The sequence below is a fragment of the Amblyraja radiata genome, chromosome 39 (assembly GCF_010909765.2).
Source record: "Amblyraja radiata isolate CabotCenter1 chromosome 39, sAmbRad1.1.pri, whole genome shotgun sequence".
In the NCBI taxonomy this organism is placed as follows: domain Eukaryota; kingdom Metazoa; phylum Chordata; class Chondrichthyes; order Rajiformes; family Rajidae; genus Amblyraja; species Amblyraja radiata.
The window spans coordinates 16,560,491-16,584,784 of record NC_045994.1 but is presented as its reverse complement, the minus strand read 5'-3'; the positions used below and the strand labels follow the sequence as shown (position 1 = coordinate 16,584,784).

Genomic DNA, 24,294 nt, shown 5'->3' with positions numbered 1-24,294 from the left:
TAAGGGTGTCAAATGTTAAGGGGGGATGGCAGGATTGAGAAGGGAAGATGGATCAGCCAGGATTGAAAGGCAGAGTAGACTCGATGGGCCGAATGGCCTAATTACGCTCCTATGACACAAATTTATGGATCATCAGCCAAAGAGAAGAGTGTGGGGGGTGTGTTTGTAGGTCAGCTTCCTAAAATGGAGAATTCAATATGAGGTGGACTCAAAATGCTGGAGTAACTCAGCTGGACAGGCAGCATCTCTGGGGAGAAGGGATGGATGATGCTTCGGGTCGAGACCCTTCTTCAGACTGATGCCAGGGGAGTGGGCAGCACAGAGATGAAATGTAAACTTTTATGGAGAAATGTAGATTTTATTTCTGCATTGCCAACTCCCCTGACATCAGTCTGAAGAAGGGTCTCGACCCAAAACGTCACCTGTTCCTTCTCTCCAGAGATGCTGCCTGTCCCGCTGAGTTACTCCAGTATTTTGTGTCTACCTTCGATTTAAACCAGCACCTGCAGTTCTTTCCTATTAAAAAATTATTAAAATTTCTTTATTTATATAGCACATTTTTAGTCAACTTGCATTGACCCCAAAGTGCTTCACATAATTACATTCACACACACAGGCAAAGATGGGTGAAGTGTCTTGCCCAAGGACACAACGACAGTATGCACTCCAAGCGGGATTCGAACCAGCGACCTTCCGGTTGCCAGCCGAACACTTAGCCCATTGTGCCATCTGTCGTCCTACACATTCAATATGAGGTGCTGTCCCTCCAGTTTGCATGTGGCCGTTCTTTGGCTATGAGGAGGAGGCCCAGGACAATACGAAGGTAGACAAAAGTGCTGGAGAAACTCAGCGGGTGAGGCAGCATCAGTTTTTTTTCCCCCCAGCAATGTTCGATTTTTCCAGCTCTGAGTTTCTCCAGCATTTTTGTCTACCTTCGATTTTTGCAGCATCTGCAGTTCTTTCTTAAACACCCAGGACAATAAGGTCAGAATGGGGAAAGGAGTTGGGTGTGTATGTGTGTGCAGACGTGTACGTCTGTGGTAGTATGTGTACCTGCGTGTGTCCAGGGTATGTTTGTCTGCCTGTGTTTTGGCAGTGTAGGGTGTGGGGGACAGTGAGGGGCTCTGCGTGGTGGCCGCGGACACTGACCTCTCCGTCCTTGCTCCAGAGGTGGACGAGTGTTCCAGGCCGGACAACGGAGGGTGTGAGCAGCGCTGCGTCAATACTCTGGGCAGTTATAAATGTACCTGCGAACCTGGGTACGAATTGGCGAGCGACAAACGGAGCTGTGAAGGTAAGTCCACGAAAAATGACGGAATATGAGTTTATAACGGGCCGTTTTGTTGGAGGGGGGGGGGGGTAACAGCGGAGGAAGGTGTATGTTGATGAGACCCCCAAGTGACTAGGTCTGAGGTGGCACGGTGGTTGAGTTACTGCCTCACAGCGCCAGAGACCCGGGTTCGATCCTGACTACGGCTGCTGACTGTACGGAGTTTGCACGTTCTCCCTGTGACATTGTGGGCTTTCACTGGGAGCTCTGGTTTTTCCCCCCCACACTCCAATGACGTGCGGGTCTGCAGGTTAATGGCTGCAGATAATTTGTAAATTATAGAAACTTACAACATTTGTCATTTGTAAATTATAGAAACTTAGTTTAGTTTTAATTCAGAGAAGCCAAAATGGAAGAAAGACTGGATAGACTCGGCTTGTACTCGCTAGAATTTAGAAGATTGAGGGGGGATCTTATAGAAACTTACAAAATTCTTAAGGGGTTGGACAGGCTAGATGCAGGAAGATTGTTCCCGATGTTGGGGAAGTCCAGAACAAGGGGTCACAGTTTAAGGATAAGGGGGAAATCTTTTAGGACAGAGATGAGGAAAACATTTTTTACACAGAGAGTGGTGAATCTGTGGCATTCTCTGCCACAGAAGGTAGTTGAGGCCAGTTCATTGGCTATATTTAAGAGGGAGTTAGATGTGGCCCTTGTGGCTAAGGGGATCAGGGGGTATGGAGAGAAGGCAGGTACAGGATACTGAGTTGGATGATCAGCCATGATCATATTGACTCGCCCCTAGAGCTCTATCTAACTCTCTCTTAAATCCATCCAGTGACTTGGCCTCCACTGCCCTCTGTGGCAGGGAATTCCACAAATTCACAACTCTCTGGGTGAAAAAGTTTTTTCTCACCTCAGTCTTAGTAAGGAGAGGCCATTTAAGACTGAGGTGAGAAAAACTTTTTCACCCAGAGAGTTGTGAATTTGTGGAATTCCCTGCCACAGAGGGCAGTGGAGGCCAAGTCACTGGATGGATTTAAGAGAGAGTTAGATAGAGCTCTAGGGGCTAGTGGAGTCAAGGGATGTGGGGAGAAGGCAGGCACGGGTTATTGATTGGAGACGATCAGCTATGATCACAATGAATGGCGGTGCTGGCTCGAAGGGCCGAATGAGCTCCTCCTGCACCTATTTTCTATGTTTCCATAAAAGCACCCTGTTAAAACCATGCTCCTGTAGGTCAGTGAAGGAACAGCACTTGTTGTTTCCCTGAACTGTGTGGTTACAAGCCCTATACATCTGGGGAACATGAATATCACTCCACTGCTGGGGCCCACGGTTACACTGATGGAAACGTTATTCAGTTTAGTTTATTGTTCGAGGTACAGTGAAAAGCTTTTGTTGCGTGCTATCCAGTCAGCAGAAAGACAATACATGATTACAATCGAGCCATTTATAGTGTACAGATACATGATAAGGGAAGGTAGACAAAAATGCTGGAGAAACTCAGCGGGTGAGGCAGCATCTATGGAGTGAAGGATATAGATGATGTTTTGAGACCCTTCTGACTGATGAGGGGGTGGGGGGGTTGGGGGGGGGTGGGGGACCCCCACCCCCACATCAGTCTGAAGAAGGGTCTCGAGCCGAAACGTCACCTATTCCTTCGCTCCATAGATGCTGCCTCACCCGCTGAGTTTCTCCAGCATCTGCAGTTCTTTCTTAAGCATGATAAGGGAATAACGTTTAGTGCAAGGTAAAGCCAGCAAAGGCCGATCAAGGATATATTTGGAAAGTGGGTGGGTGCAGGAGTGGTGGGGTGGCAGGAATCGGAAGAGTTGGGAATAATAACTTGAGGCTGAGAGCTGAGATGAATAAATTGGGAAGGAAAGATTAAAATCCATAAAGAAAGAGAATAATGAATGAATGCAAAGCCTTCCAGTGTTCATTGCTAGACCCCCCAGAGCTGTATAATTGGACTGTATCTGCGCACCTGGAAGATCACCTCACCTGAGGTACCACGGATGCCGTAAGTTCCAAACTGTGCTTTGCTAACTGCAGCTGCGTGCGGTGGCTTCCTGACCAAACTCAACGGTTCCATAACCAGCCCCGGGTGGCCCAAAGAATACCCACCCAACAAGAACTGCGTCTGGCAGGTGGTGGCACCAACGCAATACCGCATTTCCCTGCAGTTCGAGTCCTTTGAGGTGGAGGGCAACGACGTGAGTATGATGTCGGAGGGAATTTTGTGTTTCACTTGTACTCGGATCTGGCTTCACGTGGGGTCCAGCACAGAGAGGAACAGACACAAAATAAAACATCTCATAGAACAGTGGTGAGGTTCTCGAACAAGTCGGTTTATTCTAGACCTTAACAGTACCCACTGGAAACACTCTGAGAGATCCCAAAGTGTTTGAAAGATTCACAGCACCCGCAGCATTTTTACATTCTCACCACACAATGGTTACTTGTGGGTACTACATTTTTGAAATAATTCATTATTCATCAGTGTCTCTGTTGCCGTTCATCTTTGTCTTTCCCCAGTTATCTTTAACCTTATGTTCCCCGTTAATTAGAAAACTACTCTTCCATTTGTCTAACAAACCTGAATGCTGTACTGCTGTGTAGCAATGCCCAATTAACAGAGTAACTGGATCCTTGACCTCTCTTGCAATGTTAATCCCTGTTGGTGCCATAGATTGAATCTGCCATTAATACCCCTGCAGTAAACTCTTTCAGCAACTGGGGGCTAGACGGATGCATACAAATGGCAATGTCAGTGTTCTCTAAGTGGTGTAAACTTTGTTAAGGATAGACACAAAATGCTGGAGTAACTCAGCGGGACAGGCAGCATCTCTGGAGAGAAGGAATGGGTAACGTTTCGGGTCGAGACCCTTCTTCAGACTAATGTCAGGGGAGTGGGTGGTATATAGATAAGGAAGGGTATAAATAAGGAAGTGTAAGGTGTGAAAATCGGGCAAAGGAGAATGGAGATGAAGGAACATGTAGTAAAGATCATTGTTAGTTGGGAGAAGGTAACAACAAAGCAAACAGAGATAAAATGTAGTCGGAGACAGTAAGACTGGTCGGGGGACTGGGAAGGGGGAGGGGATGGGGAGGGAGGGAGGGAAAGCGAGCGTTGTTAATCTGATCTGAGCTATCTCCTGCATCGCTGGCTCTTGGTTTGCAGGTGTGCAAGTACGATTATTTGGAGGTGCGCAGTGGGCTCTCTGCTGACTCCAAGCTTCACGGCAAATTCTGCGGCCCCGAGAGACCAGAGGTGATTACGTCCCAATACAACAACATGCGGATCGAGTTCAAATCTGACAACACTGTTTCGAAGAAAGGTTTCAAGGCACACTTCTTCTCTGGTACGTACAATTAATGCCACGCGCAACTTCCCCCCCTGTGTTTTCCCTCCTTCCAACTGTTGGAAGAATTCTAACCCATGTCTCCTAAATGTTTAATGGTTCAATGGCACTTATTGGCTCATGTACAGATACACTGAAACTCATCTTTGTGTGCAGTTCAGAGCCAGTAGCAATATATATGAATAAATGAAGGAATGAATGAATGAATAAGTTTATTGGCCAAGTATTCACATACAAGGAATTTGCCTTGGTGCTCCGCCCGCAAGTGACAACGACATCCAGTGACAGTTAGGAATGACACATAAAACATTAAACATTAATAATAACACATTATTGATTAAGCATGTGAATTAAATAAGATACCAGAGCACTTAGATACATATTAGATCTGCATCTCAGATAGAGCACAAGTGTGGCAGTAGTTAACTGAGGCAGTATACATAGTGGCCAGATCTGGCACCATTTTCGAGTCCCAGTTGTTGTAGGTGTTGAGATCTTGATCTGACCATGAAGGCCTGTTGTCCTGGCGGGGTTGCAGGGTCGGCCGGGCCAAGCGTTGCCGTGGTGTTCTCCGCCGCTGCTCCTCCGCTGTAGGCCGCCTGTGGTCCACGTGTTCGGCCTCTGGGAGCGGCGCCCGGTCCAGCCGAGCCCCAGGCTGATGCAGGGCCTCCAGCAGTGTCTGACCTAATCGAGGCCCAGGCTGATGCAGGGCCTCCAGCAGTGTCTGACCTAATCGAGGCCCAGGATGCTGTAGGGCCTCCAGCAGTGTCTGATCTAATCGAGCCCCAGGCTGCGGCAGGGCCTCCAGCAGTGTCTGATCTAATCTAGGCCCAGGCTGCTGTAGGGCCTCCAGCAGTGTCTGATCTAATCGAGCCCCAGGCTGCGGCAGGGCCTCCAGCAGTGTCTGATCTAATCTAGGTCCAGGCTGATGCAGGGCCTCCAGCGTGCCTGACCTAATCGAGCCCCAGGCTGCTATGGGGCCTCGAGCGGCCTGCTCCCCTGTCGAGGCTGTGCAGCCCCTCCTGCAGCCGTTCTGCTCACCGGCCCAGCCAATTAGGGAGGTGCACAGCGCTAATTGGCATGGTGGCTTGGCGGTTGACAAATCTGTACAACTTAATCGAAATGACAATTGTTTGTGCTTCTGTAGATACAAAACAAGGACTGATCAATGAGGTAGAGGAGAAGTTAATTTAATGTGTACAATGAGTGATAAGCAGTCAGCAATGGGAGCTCTGGCTTAAATTCTTTCACCCACTGAGAACTCTAGATCTATGCTTCACTTCCAAGTAGCCCAATGGTGGCCCAGCGGTATTGTTGCCTCACAGCGCCCGAGACCCAGGTTCGATCCTGACTACGGGCGCTGTCTGTGCGGAGTTTGTACGTTCTCTCAGAGACCGCGTGGGTTTTCTCTGAGACCTTCGGTCTCCTCCCACACTGGGGGGTATTCCCCATGTTGGGGGAGTCCAGGACCAGCGGTCACCGTTTATGAATAAGGGGTCAGCCATTTATGACTGAGATGAGGAAAAAGTTTTTCGCCCAGAGAGTTGTGAATCTGTGGAATTCTCTGCCACAGAAGGCAGTGGAGGCCAATTCACTGGATGTTTTCGAGAGTTAGATTTAGCTCTTAACAGCTAAAGGAATATGTGGAAAAATCAGGAAAAGGTACTGATTTTGGATGATCAGCCGTGATCAAATTAAATGGCGGTGCAGGCTAGAAGGGCCGAATGGCCTACTCCTGCACCTATTTTCTATGTTTCTATTTCAAAGACGTACAGATTTGTAGGTTATTTGGCTGCTGTAAATTGTAAGCTGTCCCTAGTGTGTAGGATAGTGCTAGTGTATGGGGTGAACACTGTTCAGGGGCCGCAGGACCTGTTTCCACACCATATCTCTAAAATCTAAAGCAGGAACTGGTGTACTTTATTTTAATTTCTTTTGATTTCATTTTAATGCCCCTTTAAAATACATTCCAGTCGCCAATAAGAACCTGTTGGCTTAAAGGTAAAGATTTGCTTCACATGAGATTTATCAAAGAAAATTTGACATGCAGCCAAGGAACACAGCAAGTGACCAAATAAATAGGTTTTAATGTACTTCTTCTGGAGTGAGTCAGTGATTTACAAATGAAATGGGAAACCTTATGGCTTTTATCAGCAGGAAAGAGAAGACCAGGGGAAATTAGGCATAATTGCAGGAACGCCAGCATCTCAGGGCAGTAAACATGATCATTCACCGATTCTATCACATTTAGTCCAGGCCTTTTGGGTTTAACAAAGGAAAACCTCCACTCAGTCCGCCTAAACCTACCTGATCTCCCGGTGGCTCAGCACTTTAACTCCCCCTCCCATTCCCACACTGACCTTTCTGTCCTGGGCCTCCTCCATTGTCAGAGTGAGGCCCAGCGCAAATTGGATGAACAGCACCTCATATTTCACTTGGGCAGCTCACACCCCAGCGGTATGAACATTGACTTCTCTAACTTCAAGTAGCCCTTGCTGTCCCTCTCTCTCTCCATCCCCTCCCCCTTCCCAGTTCTTCAACCAGTCCTACTGTCTCCGACTACATTCTATCTCTGTACCACCCACTCCCCTGACATCTGTCTGAGGAAGGGTCTCGACCCGAAACATCACCCATTCCTTCTCTCCAGAGATGCTGCCTGTCCCGCTGAGTTACTCCAGCATTTTGTGTCCATCTTCGAACTGTGGTCATTAGTGCCCTCTGAAGGCTACCGACCAGATTGACTGGAATAGATTTTCAAATTATTAATAGGCTTCAAGTTGGGAATGAAATGTTACTTCGTTCTATTCTGTTTTGTAGTGTTTTGCACAAAGTCCGCGAGCATTGCCACTTTTCATTTCACTGCACATCTCGTATGTGTATGTGACAAATAAATTTGACTTGACTTCATTCAAGTTATTCCTGCAGTTAGAATTATAGACTATGCACCCATCTCATATGTGCATAGGTTCTTTCAAAGAAATGTCAGCTCCAACCCATCTCCACCCATCTGCCATTGCCTGTACCCACCTACCACAAACCTGGCTTTGCCCCACCCCCACCTCTCTTTTCCAGCTTTCTCTCCCCATCCCCTTACTCCATTAGACTGAGGAAGGATCCTGACCCAAGCGTCGTCTGTCCATTCCCTCCACAGATGTTGTCCGTCCACTGAGTTCCTGGCACTTTCCTGACAAACCGTCTCTGATTTCATAAGGGATAGTAGAATTAGACCATTCAGCCCATCAAGTCTACTCCGCCATTCAATCGTGGCTGATCTATCTTCTCTCCCTGCTAAACCCATTCTCCTGTCTTCTCCCCATAACCTCTGACACCTGCACTAATCACAAATCTATCCATCTCTGCCTTAAAAATATCCACTGACTTGTGGCCTCCACAGCCGTCTGTGGCAAAGAATTCCACAGATTCACCACCCTTCACTTAGAACGGACGAGGCCAATAAGGAAGCCAACACACAAGGATTGGAAGGCTTGAGAGGGATATGGGCCAAATGCAGGCAAGTGGGACTGGGCTGGTACGCCAACTTGGTTGGCATGGACAAGGTGGGCCGAAGGGCCTGTTTCAGCACTGACTGTGGGAGATTGCCATTGTACTGAGGCTGTGACCGTTTTCACTCTTTCCTTCCCCCAGACAAAGATGAGTGTTCGAAGGATAATGGCGGCTGTCAGCACGAGTGTGCCAACACCTTTGGGAGTTACTCCTGTCAGTGCCGCAGTGGCTTCATGCTTCACGAGAACAAGCACGACTGCAAGGAAGGTGAGTGGCCTTTGTCTTGTGGGCGAGTGCCTTGTGGCATTAGGTTGGACGAAGCTCAGAGCCAGGGGTATATTCTAAGCAGCACTTTTTTTGCACAAACCTCAAAAAGGCTGGCAGCATCATCAAGGACCCACACCATCCTGGCCACACACTCATCTCCCTGCTACCTTCAGGTAGAAGGTACAGGAGCCTGAAATCTGCAACATCCAGGTTCAGGAATAGCTGCTTCCCCACAGCCAACAGACTATTAAACACAACTTCAAACTAACTCTGAACTATAACAGCCTATGGCACTTTATCTGTTTATTTATGTGTGTGTATATATATATATATTCAATGGTATATGGACACACTGATCTGTTCTGGATTTATTCAATGCCTACAATATTCTGTTGTGCTGAAGCAAAGCAAGAATGTCATTGTCCTATCTGGGACACATGACAATAAACTCTCTTGAATCTTGAATCTTGAACATACTCTGTGAAGGGAACTGTCAACGTGTGATTTATTTTTGCAGCCGGGTGTGAACACAAAGTCAACAGTGTTTCAGGAGTCATCACCAGCCCCAACTGGCCTGATAAGTATACCAGCCGTAAGGAATGTACCTGGGAGATCGTAACCACACCTGGGCACCGTGTGAAACTGGTAAGAGGTCATAGAGTGATACTGTGTGGAAACAGGCCCTTCGGCCCAACATGTCCCACCTACACTAGTCCCACCTGCCTGCGCTTGGTCCATATCCCTCCAAACCTGTCCTATCCATGTACCTGCCCAACTGTTTCTCAAATGTTGGGATAACCCCTACCTCCTCTGGCAGCTCGCTCCATACACACTGCCCTTTGTGCGATAATATTACCCCTCAGATTCCTATTAAACCTTTTCCCCTTCACCTTAAACCGAGCAAGCATAAGCAACGAAGATGGGGCCCAGTCTGAGCTCACTCTGAGTAAGGGTCTCAACCCGAAACATCACCCATTCCTTCTCTCCAGAGACGCTGCCTGCCCCGCTGAGTTACATCAGCACTTTGTGTCTATCTTCGGTGTAAACCAACGCCTGCAGTTCCTTCCTCCATAGGATTGGCGTTAGGACTAGCACAGGTGGGTGATTGATGGATGGTGGATAGCTGATGGGCAGAAGGGACTGCCTGTGAGAATCTGACATTGACATAGTGTAAAAATTCCTCCTCTGCTCTATTTTCTTTAGTCAATGATAGTAAATCTTGGCCTTCTGGTTAGACCGAATGGCCTACTCCTGTAGTATTGTCTATTGTCTAAAACCCCGCACATAATGGATTTGTTGGTTTTGCTTGGAAGGCGTTCAACGAGCTGGATATTGAGCAGCACCAGGAATGTGCCTACGATCACTTGGAGCTCTATGACGGCAAAGACGCCAAGGCAAAGGTGATTGGGAGATTCTGTGGTAGCAAGAAGCCTGAGCCTCTAACCTCCACCTTCAACAGGATGTTCATTAAGTTCTTCTCTGACAACTCTGTACAGAAGAGAGGCTTTGAAGCCACGCACACTTCTGGTAAGAAGCCTCCAACAACGGCACGGGATTGAATTGTAAACATAGAAACATAGAAATTAGGTGCAGGAGTAGGCCATTCGGCCCTTCGAGCCTGCACCACCATTCAATATGATCATGGCTGATCATCCAACTCAGTATCCTGTACCTGCCTTCTCTCCATACCCTCTGATCCCCTTAGCCACAAGGGCCACATCTAACTCCCTCTTAAATATAGCCAATGAACTGGCCTCGACTACCCTCTGTGGCAGGGAGTTCCAGAGATTCACCACTCTCTGTGTGAAAAAAGTTCTTCTCATCTCGGTTTTAAAGGATTTCCCCCTTATCCTTAAGCTGTGACCCCTTGTCCTGGACTTCCCCAACATCGGGAGCAATCTTCCTGCATCTAGCCTGTCCAACCCCTTAAGAATTTTGTAAGTTTCTATAAGATCCCCTCTCAATCTCCTAAATTCTAGAGAGTATAAACCAAGTCTATCCAGTCTTTCTTCATAAGACAGTCCTGACATCCCAGGAATCAGTCTGGTGAACCTTCTCTGCACTCCCTCTATGGCAATAATGTCCTTCCTCAGATTTGGGTGTTTTGGTAATATGTACACGCGGATTCATATTGATAATTCACATATTTCTTAAATTATTATTTAACTGTGTGTTTCGTGCCGTTTGTTATTTTGTTAGTCGATTATTTTACGCAAATCGCAGCATGACGTTACAATCTTTGTGACTGGGAACAAGCTCTCAGAACGGACACAACAATCATGGTCTGGCTTGGCTCAGCCACCAAGCACGACACCTGGAGGCTGCAGCGAATCGTCCGATCAGCAGAGAAGGTTATTGGCTGCAACCTTCCCTCCATTGATGAACCGTACACTGCAAGGGCCAGGAAGCGAGCGGGCAAGATCATCTCTGACCCCTCTCACCCTGACCACAAACTCTTTGAATCACTTCCCTCTGGAAGGCGACTCCGGATTGTCAAAGCTGCCACAGCCAGACATAAAAACAGTTTTTATCCACGAGTAGTTGCTCTACTCAACAGCCAAAAATCTGTAGCCTCCCTTTGATCTGGTATTTTGTTGGTTCACATGCTTGATCAATGGTGTTTTATCATTAATGTTTTATTATTATTAATGTTTAGTGTTTTCTGAGTCATTCGTAACTGTCATTGTATGTCATGTTGTTACTTGTGGGCGGAGCACCAAGGCAAATTCCTTGTATGTGAATACTTGGCCAATAAACTTATTTACTTAACTCAACTCAGTGGGAAAGGCAGCATCTCTGGAGAGAACGGATGGGTGATATTTCGGGTCGAGACCCTTCTTCAGACTAGTCGGGGAAAGGGAAACGAGAGATACAGGCGATGATGTAGAGAGATAAAGAACAATGGCCGATTAGGAAAAGGGGAGATGCAGCGAGACCTGGGTGTCATGGTACACCAGTCATTGAAAGTGGGCATGCAGGTGCAGCAGGCAGTGAAGAAAGCGAATGGTATGTTAGCTTTCATAGCAAAAGGATTTGAGTATAGGAGCAGGGAGGTTCTACTGCAGTTGTACAGGGTCTTGGTGAGACCACACCTGGAGTATTGCGTACAGTTTTGGTCTCCAAATCTGAGGAAGGACATTATAGCCATAGAGGGAGTGCAGAGAAGGTTCACCAGACTGATTCCTGGGATGTCAGGACTTTCATATGAAGAAAGACTGGATAGACTTGGTTTATACTCGCTAGAATTTAGGAGATTGAGAGGGGATCTTATAGAAACGTACAAAATTCTTATGAGGTTGGACAGGCTAGATGCAGGAAGATTGTTCCCGATGTTGGGGAAGTCCAGGACAAGGGGTCACAGCTTAAGGATAAGGGGGAAATCCTTTAGGACCGAGATGAGAAGAAACTTTTTCACACAGAGAGTGGTGAATCTCTGGAACTCTCTGCCACAGAAGGTAGTTGAGGCCAATTCATTGGCTATATTTAAGAGGGAGTTAGATGTGGCCCTTGTGGCTAAAGGGATCAGGGGGTATGGAGAGAAGGCAGGTACGGGATACTGAGTTGGATGATCAGCCATGATCATATTGAATGGCGGTACAGGCTCGAAGGGCCGAATGGCCTCTACTCCTGCACCTATTTTCTATGTATCTATGTATCTATAATGAATGAAAGATATGCAAAAAAGTAAACAGGCCATTGTTAGCTGTATGTTGGGTGAGAACAAGAAGCTGGTGCGACTTGGGTGGGGGAGGGATAGAGAGAGAGGGAATGTAGTTACTTGAAGTTTAGAGGAATTAATATTCATATTGAATTAATATTCATACCACTGGGCTGTAAGAAGGTGTATTACTGGGATATTACTGACTTGTGCATTCATGCTCTGTCTTGTAGAATGTGGCGGGCGGTTGAAGGCAGAAGTGAAGACCAAGGATGTGTACTCCCACTCCCAGTTTGGGGATAATAATTACCCCGAGGGTGCGGACTGCCAGTGGGTGATCCAGGCTGAGGAGGGATACGGCGTGGAGCTGATATTCCAGACCTTTGAGATCGAGGAGGAAGCAGACTGCGGCTATGACTACATGGAATTGTTTGACGGCTCGGACGACACTGCCCCAAGACTGGGCCGGTTCTGTGGCTCGGGGGTAAGGACTTGCTTCATTGCTTCTCCTACAGTTGTCCCAGTCTGTCGCCCTGTAACAAAACTCTCCGCAGGCTACAGGGTTAACCTACAGGGCCGCGGGAAGGTGGGGGAATGAGGGAGGGACCTGGTGGTTGGAGGACAAGCATTTCAGTCCCAGGATTTTGCTGGAATTCCTCAGCACTGAAGCCTCAGCCTGATCATCATTAACATCACCATCATCATCATCATCATCATCACCACCATCATCATCACCATCATTAGCTGCTTCATCAATCAGCTCCTTGCATGATGATATGGTCTGAAATAGGGACCATTACTGATGGTTCCATTTTGTTAAGGGCCTGTCCCACTAAATCAGATTGTCATTTGCGCCTCATTTACGTGTTATATGTAAATTAGGTCAACGCGTGGGGTGCGCATACGTTGCGCATGGTGAGGCGTGGAATCGCGCGGCGCTCCAGCATTTAGTACAGGAACGAAATCCTCGCACGCCACCTGGGTGACGCATCGCGTACGTGCGCTGACGCATTGGCGCCGTACGTTGGCGTCCCGACGTCTCGCACGTATCGCGTGGTGACGCATGGTTACGTCACCGTGTGTCAACGTCCTGCCGCGCGCCGCAAGGATGTTGGCAGGGGGATAACGAGCCTGAGATGACAGGTAGATGTGTTCTGTTTCAGCCTCCGGAGGAGATTTACTCTGCTGGAGATTCCATCATGATCCGGTTCCACACAGACGACACCATTAACAAGAAGGGATTCCACGCCCGCTACACCAGCACCAAATTCCAAGACACTCTTCACTTGAGGAAATAATCCAACTCTTGACACACACACACACACAGACTGGAGTTTGCAAGTTTTTTTTTAAATCGTACTGTAAATTTTGACACGAGGAACATAGCCATTTCCCAAATTTCGGCATTTTAACAAGCTGAAATGACTCGAGTGTATTATGATATGTGATGCTTCAAAGCAGCAATGACTGGGACCCAACATGCGTCTCAGCTTTGCAGTGTTTTAACCATAAACGGACTGTGTTGTGAGAGATGACATCTCCTGAAGGGAACGTGATCTAAAGCTGTTGTGTGGGTCGCTTTTAGTGGACATTGGCTTTCTTTCAGACAACACCTGAGATGGGTCCATTGAGTAGCTTAATGGTCCCTGGACTTCTGTGAAACCTCTCTAGGGCTTTGTTTACTGTTGAAGTCGCAAGCCGTGACCAAGAGCGACGAGGTAAGTAGCAGACTATCTAGTACTGATCTCAACTGGGTTGCCAGCAGAGCTGTTGAATTGATACCAGGCTTGTCTAAGGTCTTCTCCGAGCCAGTGCACCCCACTCTCGCACGCCCAGTGCACGCTCTGTGCCAGAGTCCTGTTGCCAGTGGACAAGGAGGCATTTAACCGTTCCCTCCATTGACGAATGGTGCTCAGCTGAGACGATCTCTCAATGGAACTACCTGCTCAACAAAACGTGGCCACATGCAAACAGTCCCTTCAGCCCCTAGTCCTGGTCTCCAAAGTGTTTATTTCTGCAGCGCAGTGTGTGTCCACCTTAAATCACAGTTGCGGTCTGCCAAGAAGGATCTCTGGATAAGTTGCATTGCGGATTTAACGACCGGCTTTGATATCCTGCCGTCAATTTGAATTCTGGCGCCTGTCTCACCGAACGACCGATTAAGGGGCTGTCCCACTTACGTGTTTTTCTCGGCACCCGTCATCGTCGCAGCAGGTGGCCGAAAATGTTCAACACGTCGAAAATCCAACGGCAACCAGAAACAGGTACGACTACTCACAACCACGCAGGCGTCACCCCCCGCGACATGTCGCCCAAAGAGTCGTGCCTTATTCTGGTCCCCGCTGGATTTTCAACACGATGAAGATTTTCGGCCACCTGCTGCGACTATGACGAGTGCTGGCAAGTTGGCGAAAAAATCACGTAAGTGGGACAGGCCCTTTGGAAATTGCTTCCTGTATTCCGTAGAACACGTGGGGACAAGAGGGCTGGAAGCTGTGATCCCACCTGGCTGACAAAGTACATACAACATGAGTTGCTGGAGATACTTGGCTGGTATTCATTCTGTGAAGCCCAATAAAAAGACATACTGCAGCTTTTGTATTTGGTTGTCCTGTTTTGAACTTTGTGCGTTCTCGTCTTGAGTGAAGTGGAAAGACTTGCATTCATGGTGCACCCTGTTTAGTCTGTCCCAAAACACACTGCAGCTACTGTTCAATGTCAAATATTAAGAGGGACAAAGGTATATGGAGGTTTGTGCAAAGATCAGCCACGATCTTCTAGCATGATAGACCAGACATGAACGACTGATTGAACTTGGGAAGGGGCATGGTGAAAAAGCCTCACAGTGCCAGAGACCCGGGTTCAATCCTGACCTCGGGTGCTGTCTGTGCGGAGTTTGCAGGAATCAAACCCAGGTCTCAGGTGCTGTGAGGCAGCATTTATACCATCTGCGCCACTGTGCCACCCTAAACAGATACCTCTGTTAAGTTAACCAATATTTACCCTAGATAGACACAAAGAGGTGGAGTAACTCAACGGGACAGGCAGCATCTCTGGAGAGAAGGGCAGGTCTGAAATGTCACCCATTCCTTCTCTCCAGAGAAGCTGCCTGTCCCGCTGAGTTACTCCAGCTTTTTGTGTCTATCTTCAGTTTAAACCAGCATCTGCAGTTCCTTCCTAAAGATTTCCCAGCCTGTGTTTGCCACTGCTCCTCCTCTCCATTGCTCCAGTGTCTGGATCTCCAAATGTAAAGCCAGTGGGAGATTAAGTGTGTGCATTCTGCCAGTAATGTCCGTGAAGAATCCACTGCCAGGTGTGATTGAATGAGCAGCAACTGGGAGTAGCTAACAAGACAGTGTGTGTGTGTTTGTGTGAACATCCTGTCACCTACAGGGGCCACTGCCTGAGTTTGGCCGCATCCGTTGATGCATTACTGTGGACCAAAGTCCTCCTGAACCAGTTTTATTTCTTAGTTGAGAGTTTTGAGCCCAGTTCACTGCACTCGAACCTCGATGCCCTTTCACCGAACGACAGCCCAATCACGAGCATTCAGTGATATCAGGGCGCGGTGGTGCAGCGGGTAGAGCTGCTGCCTCACAGCGCCGGAGACCCGGGTTCGATCCTGACTACGGGTGCTGTCTGTACGGAGTGTGCACGTTCTCCCCGTGGCCGCGTGGGTTTTGTCCGGGTGCTCCGGTTTCCTCCCGTGACGAATGTTTGAAGAAGCATCAGACATCCCACCCAGTGAAGCCTCACTGTGCTTGGCAGGTGGACCCCTGGTGGCCGCTGCCCTCTCCTCCCTTCTTTCCCTCTCCACCCCTCTCAACCTACACATCCTACTCCTCTTGTCTCGTTCTGTTGATATGTCCCACTGTGTGAAGTCTGAAGACAGGTCCTGACCCGAAACATCATCTGTCCATCCCCCCCTAAGATGCTGCCTGGCCCACTGAGTTCCTCCAGCACGTTGTGTTTATACTGAAGGTTCCAGCATCTGCAGTTCCTTGTCTCTCCCATCGTGTGGATCTAGTTCTTTCTGTATCTCTCTCTTGGCCAGTTGCTCCCTCCTCTCTCCACCATTCCATCTCTTTAGCCATCATTTTCCCTCTCAGTTATTCCATCAGCTCCCCATCCTTCCATCCTTCCCTCTGCCATTCTCCCACTCCCTCTCTCTCTCTCTCTCTACCCCTCAGTCCCTCCCTCCCATCTATCTTCCTCCCTCTGCCACCATCTCTCTATCTCTCTCTCTCTCTAGCTATCATTCCCTCCCTCCCTTCTGTAATCTCCCTCTTTGCCTCTCTCCCCGACTCTCCCCGACTCTCCCCGTCTCTCCCCGACTCTCCCCGTCTCTCCACGACTCTCCACGACTCTCCCCGACTCTCCCCGACTCTCTCCGTCTCTCCACGTCTCTCCCCGACTCTCCCCGTCTCTCCCCGACTCTCCCCGTCTCTCCCCACGTCTCTCCCCGTCTCTCCCCGTCTCTCCCCGTCTCTCCCCGTCTCTCCCCATCTCTCCCCGACTCTCCCCGTCTCCCCACGTCTCTCCCCGACTCTCCCCGTCTCTCCCCGACTCTCCCCGTCTCTCCCCACGTCTCTCCCCGTCTCTCCCCGTCTCTCCCCGTCTCTCCCCGTCTCTCCCCGACTCTCCCCGTCTCTCTCTGTCTCTCCCCGTCTCTCCCCGTCTCTCCCCGACTCTCCCCGTCTCTCCCCGTCTCTCTCTGTCTCTCCCCGACTCTCCCCGTCTCTCTCTGTCTCTCCCCGACTCTCCCCGTCTCTCCCCGTCTCTCCCCATCTCTCCCCGTCTCTCCCCGTCTCTCCCCGACTCTCCACGACTCTCCACGACTCTCCCCGACTCTCCACGACTCTCCCCGTCTCTCCACGTCTCTCCCCGACTCTCCACGTCTCTCCCCGTCTCTCTGACCCATTCTCCCCGTCTCTGTCCTCCCGTGGGCAGTGCCTCTCTCTTGTCGGAGACGTGTTGGACAGAGTTAGTTCCTGGGCCTCCTCATTCACTCCTCCAACGAGAGTTCGCATCATTCCACAGACACCAGGCCTTTGCTGAAGCATTTATTGATGAATCTCACAACGTGCAGCATAAGTAAGCATTGCTCAACTCTGTCACAGCAGCTTGCGTAGAAACACAGAACACCAAATGCAGCGGCAGATAGGCTCACCCGACACAGCTTAGAATATCTTTTCTTGTTTTTCATGCACTGGTTAGTTTTAAACTGAGCGTGTAAAGCGAAATGTGTTGCAAATGTGAGTCAGCTGCCTGTCCCAGCCGGTGAAGATTTGTGGGAATATGTGTCCCGTGGCCTTGACACTTAAGAGGACAGATATCCCTGATTCCCCTCAAACGGCCAGGGTTCAGGGGAGATTTACGAGGGTCAGAGCTAGAGAGAGAGAGAGGTTGGCCAGACTGGGTCTCTATTCCGTGGAGCGCAGGAGGATGAGGGGAGATCTTATAGAGGTGGACACAATCATGAGAGGAATAGATCGGGCAGACGCACAGTCTCTTGCCCAGAGGAGGGGAATCGAGGGCCAGAGGACATGGGTTTAAGATGAAAGGGAAAAGATTTAATAGGAATCTGAGGGGTGACTTTTTCACACAAAGGGTGGGAGATGTATGGAACAAGCTCCAAACGAAACTGGCCCGAATCGTTGCCTATTTCCTTCGCTCCATAGATGCTGCTGCACCCGCTGAGAAACCCTTCTTCAGACTGAAGGAAATAGGCAACGTTTCGGGCCGAAACCCTTACGGGTTTCGGCCCGAAACTTTGCCTATTTCCTTCGCTCCATAGATGCTGCTGCACCCGCTGAGTTTCTCCAGCATTTTTGTTCACCTTCGATTTTCCAGCATCTGCACAGTTCCTTCTTAAACACCTTGGCTTCCTAGGTCTTGTTTTTAAACTGTGGACAAAATACTGAGCTGACCAGACTCAGCCACCAGGTGGCAGTGACTGGCCTGATGGTGGACAGACTCTCCCACAGTGAATGTAGGCAGGAACTGCAGATGCTGGTTTAAACCGAAGATAGACACAAAGTGCTGGAGTAACTCAGGCGGGACAGGCAGCATCTCTGGAGAGAAGGTGTAGGAAGGAACTGCAGATGCTGGTTTAAACAGAAGATAAACACAAAGTGCTGGAGTAACTCAGGCGGGACAGGCAGCATCTCTGGAGAGAAGGAATGGGTGTCGTCTGAAGAAGGGTCTCGCCCATTCCTTCTCTCCAGAGATGCTGCCTGTCCCGCTGAGTTACTCCAGCATTTAGTGTCTATCTTCAGTTCCTTCCAACACACTCCTGATTTGGGCTCCTCTCCCTCAATCTACACATCTCCGACCCCCCACGTTTCACCTGGTCCTGTAGCTCTTGATCAACCCTTCACCCCCCCCCCCCCCCCTGTGTTTAGCTTAGAGGTACAGCATGGAAACAGGCCCTTCGGCCCACCGAGTCCATGCCCACCAGCGATCACCCCTCACACTAGCACTATCCTACACACACTAGGGACAATTTACACAAGCCAATTAACCTACAAACCTGCTCGTCTTTAGAGTGTGGGAGGAAACCAGAGCACCCGGAGAAAACCCACGTGGTCACAGGGAAAACGTGGTCAGAGTGCAAACTCCACACAGACAGCATCCAACCCGGGTCTCTGGTGCTGTGAGGTAGTAACTCTACCGCTGTGCCACCCTGTCGCCCCTTTCTCATCCATGTACCTGTCGACATGTTTTTTTAAATATTGTTATTGTTCTTGCCTCAACTACCTCCTCTGGCAACCCCTTCCGTACACCCTCTGTGTGAAAAGGTTGTTCCTCAAGTTCCAATTAAATCTTACCCCTCTCACCTTAAACCTATGTCCTCTGCATCTTGATTACCTTATTCTGGGTTAAAAACAAAGACTCAGGGCTCTCACCCGTTCTATTCCCCTCATGATTGTGCACTCTGGAGTTTAGAAGGATGAGAGGGGATCTCATTGAAACATATAAGATTGTTAAGGGCTTGGACACGCTAGAGGCAGGAAACATGTTCCCGATGTTGGGGGAGTCCAGAACCAAGGGCCACACACAGTTTAAGAATAAGGAGTAAGCCATTTAGAATGGAGACGAGGAAACACTTTTTCTCACAGAGAGTTGTGAATCTGTGGAATTCTCTACCTCAGGAGAGGCCGGTTCTCTGGATGCTTTCAAGAGAGGGCTAGATAGGGCTCTTAAAGATAGCGGAGTCAGGGGAGAAGGCAGGAACGGGGTACTGATTGGGGATGATCAGCCACGATCACATTGAATGGCGGTGCTGGCTCGAAGGGCCGAATGATCTACTCCTGCACCTATTGTCTATTGATTCCGTCCGCCTTGTATAAGATCACCCCTCATCCTCCGGCGCTCCAGGGAATAAAGTGCTAGCCTGCCCAACCTCCCCCTGCCTGGAAATAATCAGGGCGGTGTTCAGACAGAGCTCGTTGTCCTTGCTGAGGAATAGCCGTAGAGTACTTGAAAGATGGAGCAGTCTGAGCGAGTCTGAACTGCCACGGTTTGGATGAAGAAAACTCACCCACCAACCCTGGTCCAACTGGCTGTGAGCGGGAGGACCCTTGGATTCGCAGTGTTGCAAGTAGCTTTTGATTGGGAAACATTCAAGTATATATTGTGCTTCATTTGGGAGAGGGTTGGGAGAGGGGTGGGAGACGGGTGGGAGAGGGGTGGGAGAGGGGTGGGAGAGGGGTGGGAGTCGGGGCTGGAAGTGGTTGCAGGCGTCATTGATAAAGTCTTTAGCTGGAACTCCACTTGTGCTGTCATGGTTTGGAACATCCGTGACGGATGCTGGTTTTGGCCGGGTCGTGGCGAATGGCGAGCGAGGGCAGTGGCGATGTACGTTGTAGAGAAGTCGAGACATCACTCTACAGCTGGAGGCTGGATGGTGCGGCTGCCTTTCCTGAAGGGGCTTCGACGGCGAGCCACTTGAATGAATTTGATGGGCCATGCTGCCCAGTGGCGGGGAGATGCATGGAGTGGGGAGGTCCCGGTGTATAATGGGACCGCCTCCACTGTGATTGTGTCACATTAGCACCTTTTGTAGGTTGGACATCTCCATTTGTTGGTGCTTTTGTCCAATTCTTGTGCCCTCTTGTGGATGGTGGTTGACTGAAGTATCTGGGAGAGACAACCTCCTCCAGCTGAAGGTCTTCACCCCAACTCCCCCAGTGTCTCGAAGGCTGTGTGTTCACAGTGTATCTGACCATTGGCTTCAACTGCCCCCCCCCCCCCCCCCCAATAACCCCCCCCCCAACCTCATCTCCACCTGCCCGACCTCCCACCTAACGGCCGACACTGATGTTGCAGGTCTTGCAGCTGGGGTCCTTCTTGGCATTGGCAGTGGAGAGACTCATGATCTGGTGACCTCCGATCTCGCCCAGAGTGCCCAGAGCCAGGCTGAGGGGCTGGGTGTAGATCAGTTCCAAGATGAGGTCCTGGGCGTGGTGGTAGACCAGCTGCCCGTCTGGGCCTTGAACGCAGGTGAGGAAGGGGTTGTGGGCGCTGTCCAGCAGCGGCAGCCGGTCGCGGCAGAAGAGGTCTCCGGCCGAGCCCTTGGGTGACAGCACCAGGATGGCATAGTGGTAGGCGGTGTACATGCAGTAGAAGTCGGCAAAGTACAGGTTGGTGTTGGGGTTGAAGAGCTGCTCGGCCTCCACCTGGAAGTGCAGCCGGCCGTAGGGCGAGTCCAGCTGCGGCTCGCCCGTGTTGAACTCGGTGTTGCAGCTGAAGAAGATCCCGTGCAGCATCCCGTTGACTGGGGAGCCGTGGCTGCCGCTGCTGTCCTTCAGGTAAGGCTGCATCACTCCGTCATGGTGGGACCTGCAATGCCACCGCTCAGTGTGAACAACGTCCCATCACCACCACCACTCACCAAATCCCCCCAAAGCACCGGCCACCACCACCCCACCTCTACACCGCCCCATCAAACACCCCCCTGGTCCCGTCACAAGAGTGGAACGGTAAGGTGTAAAAATGGTCAACCTTTGATCTTTTATTTTCACACCCTACCCTTCCATATCTCTATGTCACAGAGAGTGGTGAATCTCTGGAACTCTCTGCTACAGAGGGTAGTTGAGGCCATTGGCTATATTTAAGAGGGAGTTAGATGTGGCCCTTGTGGCTAAAGGGATCAGGGGGTATGGAGAGAAGGCAGGTACAGGATACTGAGTTGGATGATCAGCCATGATCATATTGAATGGCGGTGCAGGCTCGAAGGGCCGAATGGCCTACTCCTGTACCTATTTTCTATGTTTCTATGTCCCTTGACTCCCAGTCTGAAGAAGGGTCTCGACCCGAAACGTCACCCATCCCTTCACTCCAGAGATGCTGCCTGTCCCGCTGAGTTACTCCAGCTTCCTCTGGCTGGGATGTGATTAGAGGCACGTTAATGATGGCAGTTTTGGACAAGCTCAGAACAGGAGATGACTTGGATGAGGAGTGGGCCAGGGATGGGGAAAAAGTACCGAGAGGTTGGTGTTTGACTGCAAGTTAAAATACAAATGGGTGATGAGTTTAATACCTAATTCAAATTCCTGGGCGTGCATATTTCCGAAGATCTTTCCTGGTCCCAGAACACTGATGCAATTATAAAGAAAGCACATCAGCGCCTCTACTTCCTGAGAAGATTACGGAGAGTCGGTATGTCAAGGAGGACTCTCTCGAACATCTACAGGTGCACAGTAGAGGGCATGCTGACCGGTTGCATCGTGGCTTGGTTCGGCAACTTGAGCGCCCAGGAGCGGAAAAGGCTGCAGAATGTTGTAAACACTGCCCAGTCCATCATTGGCTCTTGACCTCCCCGCTATCGAAGGGATCTATCGCAGTCGCTGCCTCAAAAAGGCTGCCAAGAACCCACACCATCCTGGCCACACACTCATCTCTCCGCTACCATCAGGTAGAAGGTACAGGACCCATGACTACAAACTCTCTTGACTACCTTATGTATTCGAAGTATTCCTGGTTATGGTTGCGATAGAAGAGAGAGAACCTCAGCATCCGACCCGCGATCACCTCTGCCTTCTCCAACAACTGCTTCAGGTGGGCGGTGGAATAATCTGGATGGGACACAAACAGGGAGTGAGGTACGTTACAGACTGCCATCTCCCCCCAGTCCAACATGGACTTCCATCCACCGCTTGCTCTGTCGATTACCTGAGGTGGTTCATGCTTGACTCACCCCCCAAGTCCACACGAGCCCCGCGCTTGTGTTTCAGAGGTTGGATACCAGAAGGGTTGCCAATTGTCCCGTATTAGCCGGGACATCCCGTGTATTGGGCTAAATTGGTTTGTCCTGTACGGGACTGGCCTTGTTGGGTCGAGGGAACTGTCAGCCGGCCCCGCCTCACCCGTCCCGACGTAGTGCAGCCCATGGAGTGCAGCAGCAGCACCTCGCCACTGGCCCCGTCCGTCGGTCCCCAGCTGTCCAGCCTTCGGACCTCCGCTTACCGCCGACACCACCACCACCTCTCCTTCTCATGGCCGATCATCGGTTCATGAGTTGGATGGGGCGCCGGGGCCAAAACTCCTCAGCTGGCCCGCTGGCCGGCTGGGCTTTGTGTACAGTCCAGCACCCGGGCCAACTCATCATTCACCCAGCCACGGCCGAGTCGGTCAACGAATTGCCGTTGGGAATTTGTCCCGGATTTTGACCTTTTGTCCCTTATTTGGGAGTGAGAGAGTTGGTGGCTCGAGTTACCAGGGATCTGCCAATTGAACGGCCCAGTGCCCCCTCTACCCCGGGATCTCCTGCTGTGCCCGTACCCACAGGCAGAACCCAAGTATGCCAGGATTCACACACACTGTACGCTGATAGTTCGATTGTATCTCTGAGAGAGGCGGTTTCTGCGACGAATATGATGTATGAACAGGATGTGTGTGGGAGGTTGTTGGCATCGATGGGACATCTCTGTGGAAAGTGTCCGTGTTCACGAGGTAGGTCTGGGAGATTTAGTTGTATTGATATCACTGCGTCATGGGTTGGCACTGACACAGCTGGTAGAGCCTCGGCCCCACGGCAGCCCACAACCAACCCAGGTTCAATCCTGACCTCCGCTGCTGTCTGTGTGGAGTTTGCACGTTCTCCCTGTGTGCTGTGTGGGTTCCTCCCACATCCCAAAGACGCGCAGGTTGGCAGGTAAGTTGGCTGCTGTAAAATGTCCCCAAGTGTATGGATAAGTGATGGAATCAGAAGGGAATCAATAGACAACAGACAATAGGTGCAGGAGTAGGCCATTCGGCCCTTCGAGCCAGCACCGCCACTCAATGTGATCATGGCTGATCATCCCCAAGCAGTACCCCGTTCCTGCCTTCTCCCCATATCCCCATGACTCCGCTATTTTTAAGAACCTTTTCTAGCTCTCTCTTGAAAGCATCCAGAGAACCTGCCTCCACCTGAGGTGGAGAATTCCACAGACTCACAACTCTCTGTGAGAAAAAGTGTTTCCTCGTCTCCGTTCTAAATGGCTGACCCCTTATTCTTAAACTGTGTGCGGCCCCTGGTTCTGGACTCCCCCAACATCGGGAACATGTTTCCTGCCTCTAGCGTGTCCAAACCCTTAATAATCTTAATCGATGGGCAAGTGCAGGGAATGAAATGCATTAGTAAATGAGTGCTGGACAGTCAGCATTGACCATTCACTGAGTATCATCGAGTGTAATGAGGAGCTGTTCAGGAAGTGTCACTATGACCCATACATAATGACATCCAATATATCTCAGAGCAACCAGTTTACAACACTGGCCCTGAGTACCATCTGATCAATTAAGACAAGAGAGAAAATATTTGATAGGAACCAGAGGGCTTGAACAAGTTAGGGCTTTATTCTTTGGAGCGCAGAAGGTTAAGGGGGGACTTGATAGAGGTTTTTAAAATGATGAGAGGGATAGACAGAGTTGACGTGGAAAAGCTTTTCCCACTGAGAGTAGGGAAGTTTCAAACAAGGGGACATGACTTGAGAATTAAGGGACTGAAGTTTAGGGGTAACATGAGGGAGAACTTCTTTACTCAGAGAGTGGTAGCTGTGTGGAATGAGCTTCCAGTGAAGGTGGTGGAGGCAGGTTCGTTTTTATCATTTAAAAATAAATTGGATAGTTATATGGATGGGAAAGGAATGGAGGGTTATGGTCTGAGCGCAGGTATATGGGACTAGGGGAGATTATGTGTTCGGCACGGACTAGAAGGGTCGAGATGGCCTGTTTCCGTG

The 24,294-nt window shown here is 49.9% G+C and overlaps 2 protein-coding genes across 2 annotated transcripts in view; one reads left to right on the top strand and one right to left on the bottom strand.

The window, feature by feature from the left end:
* bmp1 (bone morphogenetic protein 1) overlaps positions 1–14,665 on the top strand; it is a 107,288-nt gene extending 92,623 nt beyond the window's left edge. Inside the window, exons 14-21 of the mRNA XM_033013645.1 lie at positions 1,169–1,294; positions 3,329–3,489; positions 4,458–4,638; positions 8,284–8,409; positions 8,927–9,054; positions 9,723–9,936; positions 12,301–12,551; positions 13,231–14,665. Coding sequence (XP_032869536.1) covers positions 1,169–1,294; positions 3,329–3,489; positions 4,458–4,638; positions 8,284–8,409; positions 8,927–9,054; positions 9,723–9,936; positions 12,301–12,551; positions 13,231–13,365 — 1,322 coding nt within the window. The 3' untranslated portion in view covers positions 13,366–14,665. The remainder of the gene's footprint in view (positions 1–1,168; positions 1,295–3,328; positions 3,490–4,457; positions 4,639–8,283; positions 8,410–8,926; positions 9,055–9,722; positions 9,937–12,300; positions 12,552–13,230) is intronic.
* A 5,708-nt stretch (positions 14,666–20,373) lies between these two features.
* The window catches only part of LOC116967225 (phytanoyl-CoA 2-hydroxylase interacting protein), a 32,638-nt gene continuing 28,717 nt past the window's right edge, over positions 20,374–24,294 (bottom strand). Inside the window, exons 4-5 of the mRNA XM_033013673.1 lie at positions 22,029–22,146; positions 20,374–20,911 (exon numbers count right to left, since the gene is read on the bottom strand). Of these exons, the coding sequence (XP_032869564.1) occupies positions 20,374–20,911; positions 22,029–22,146 (656 nt within the window). The remainder of the gene's footprint in view (positions 20,912–22,028; positions 22,147–24,294) is intronic.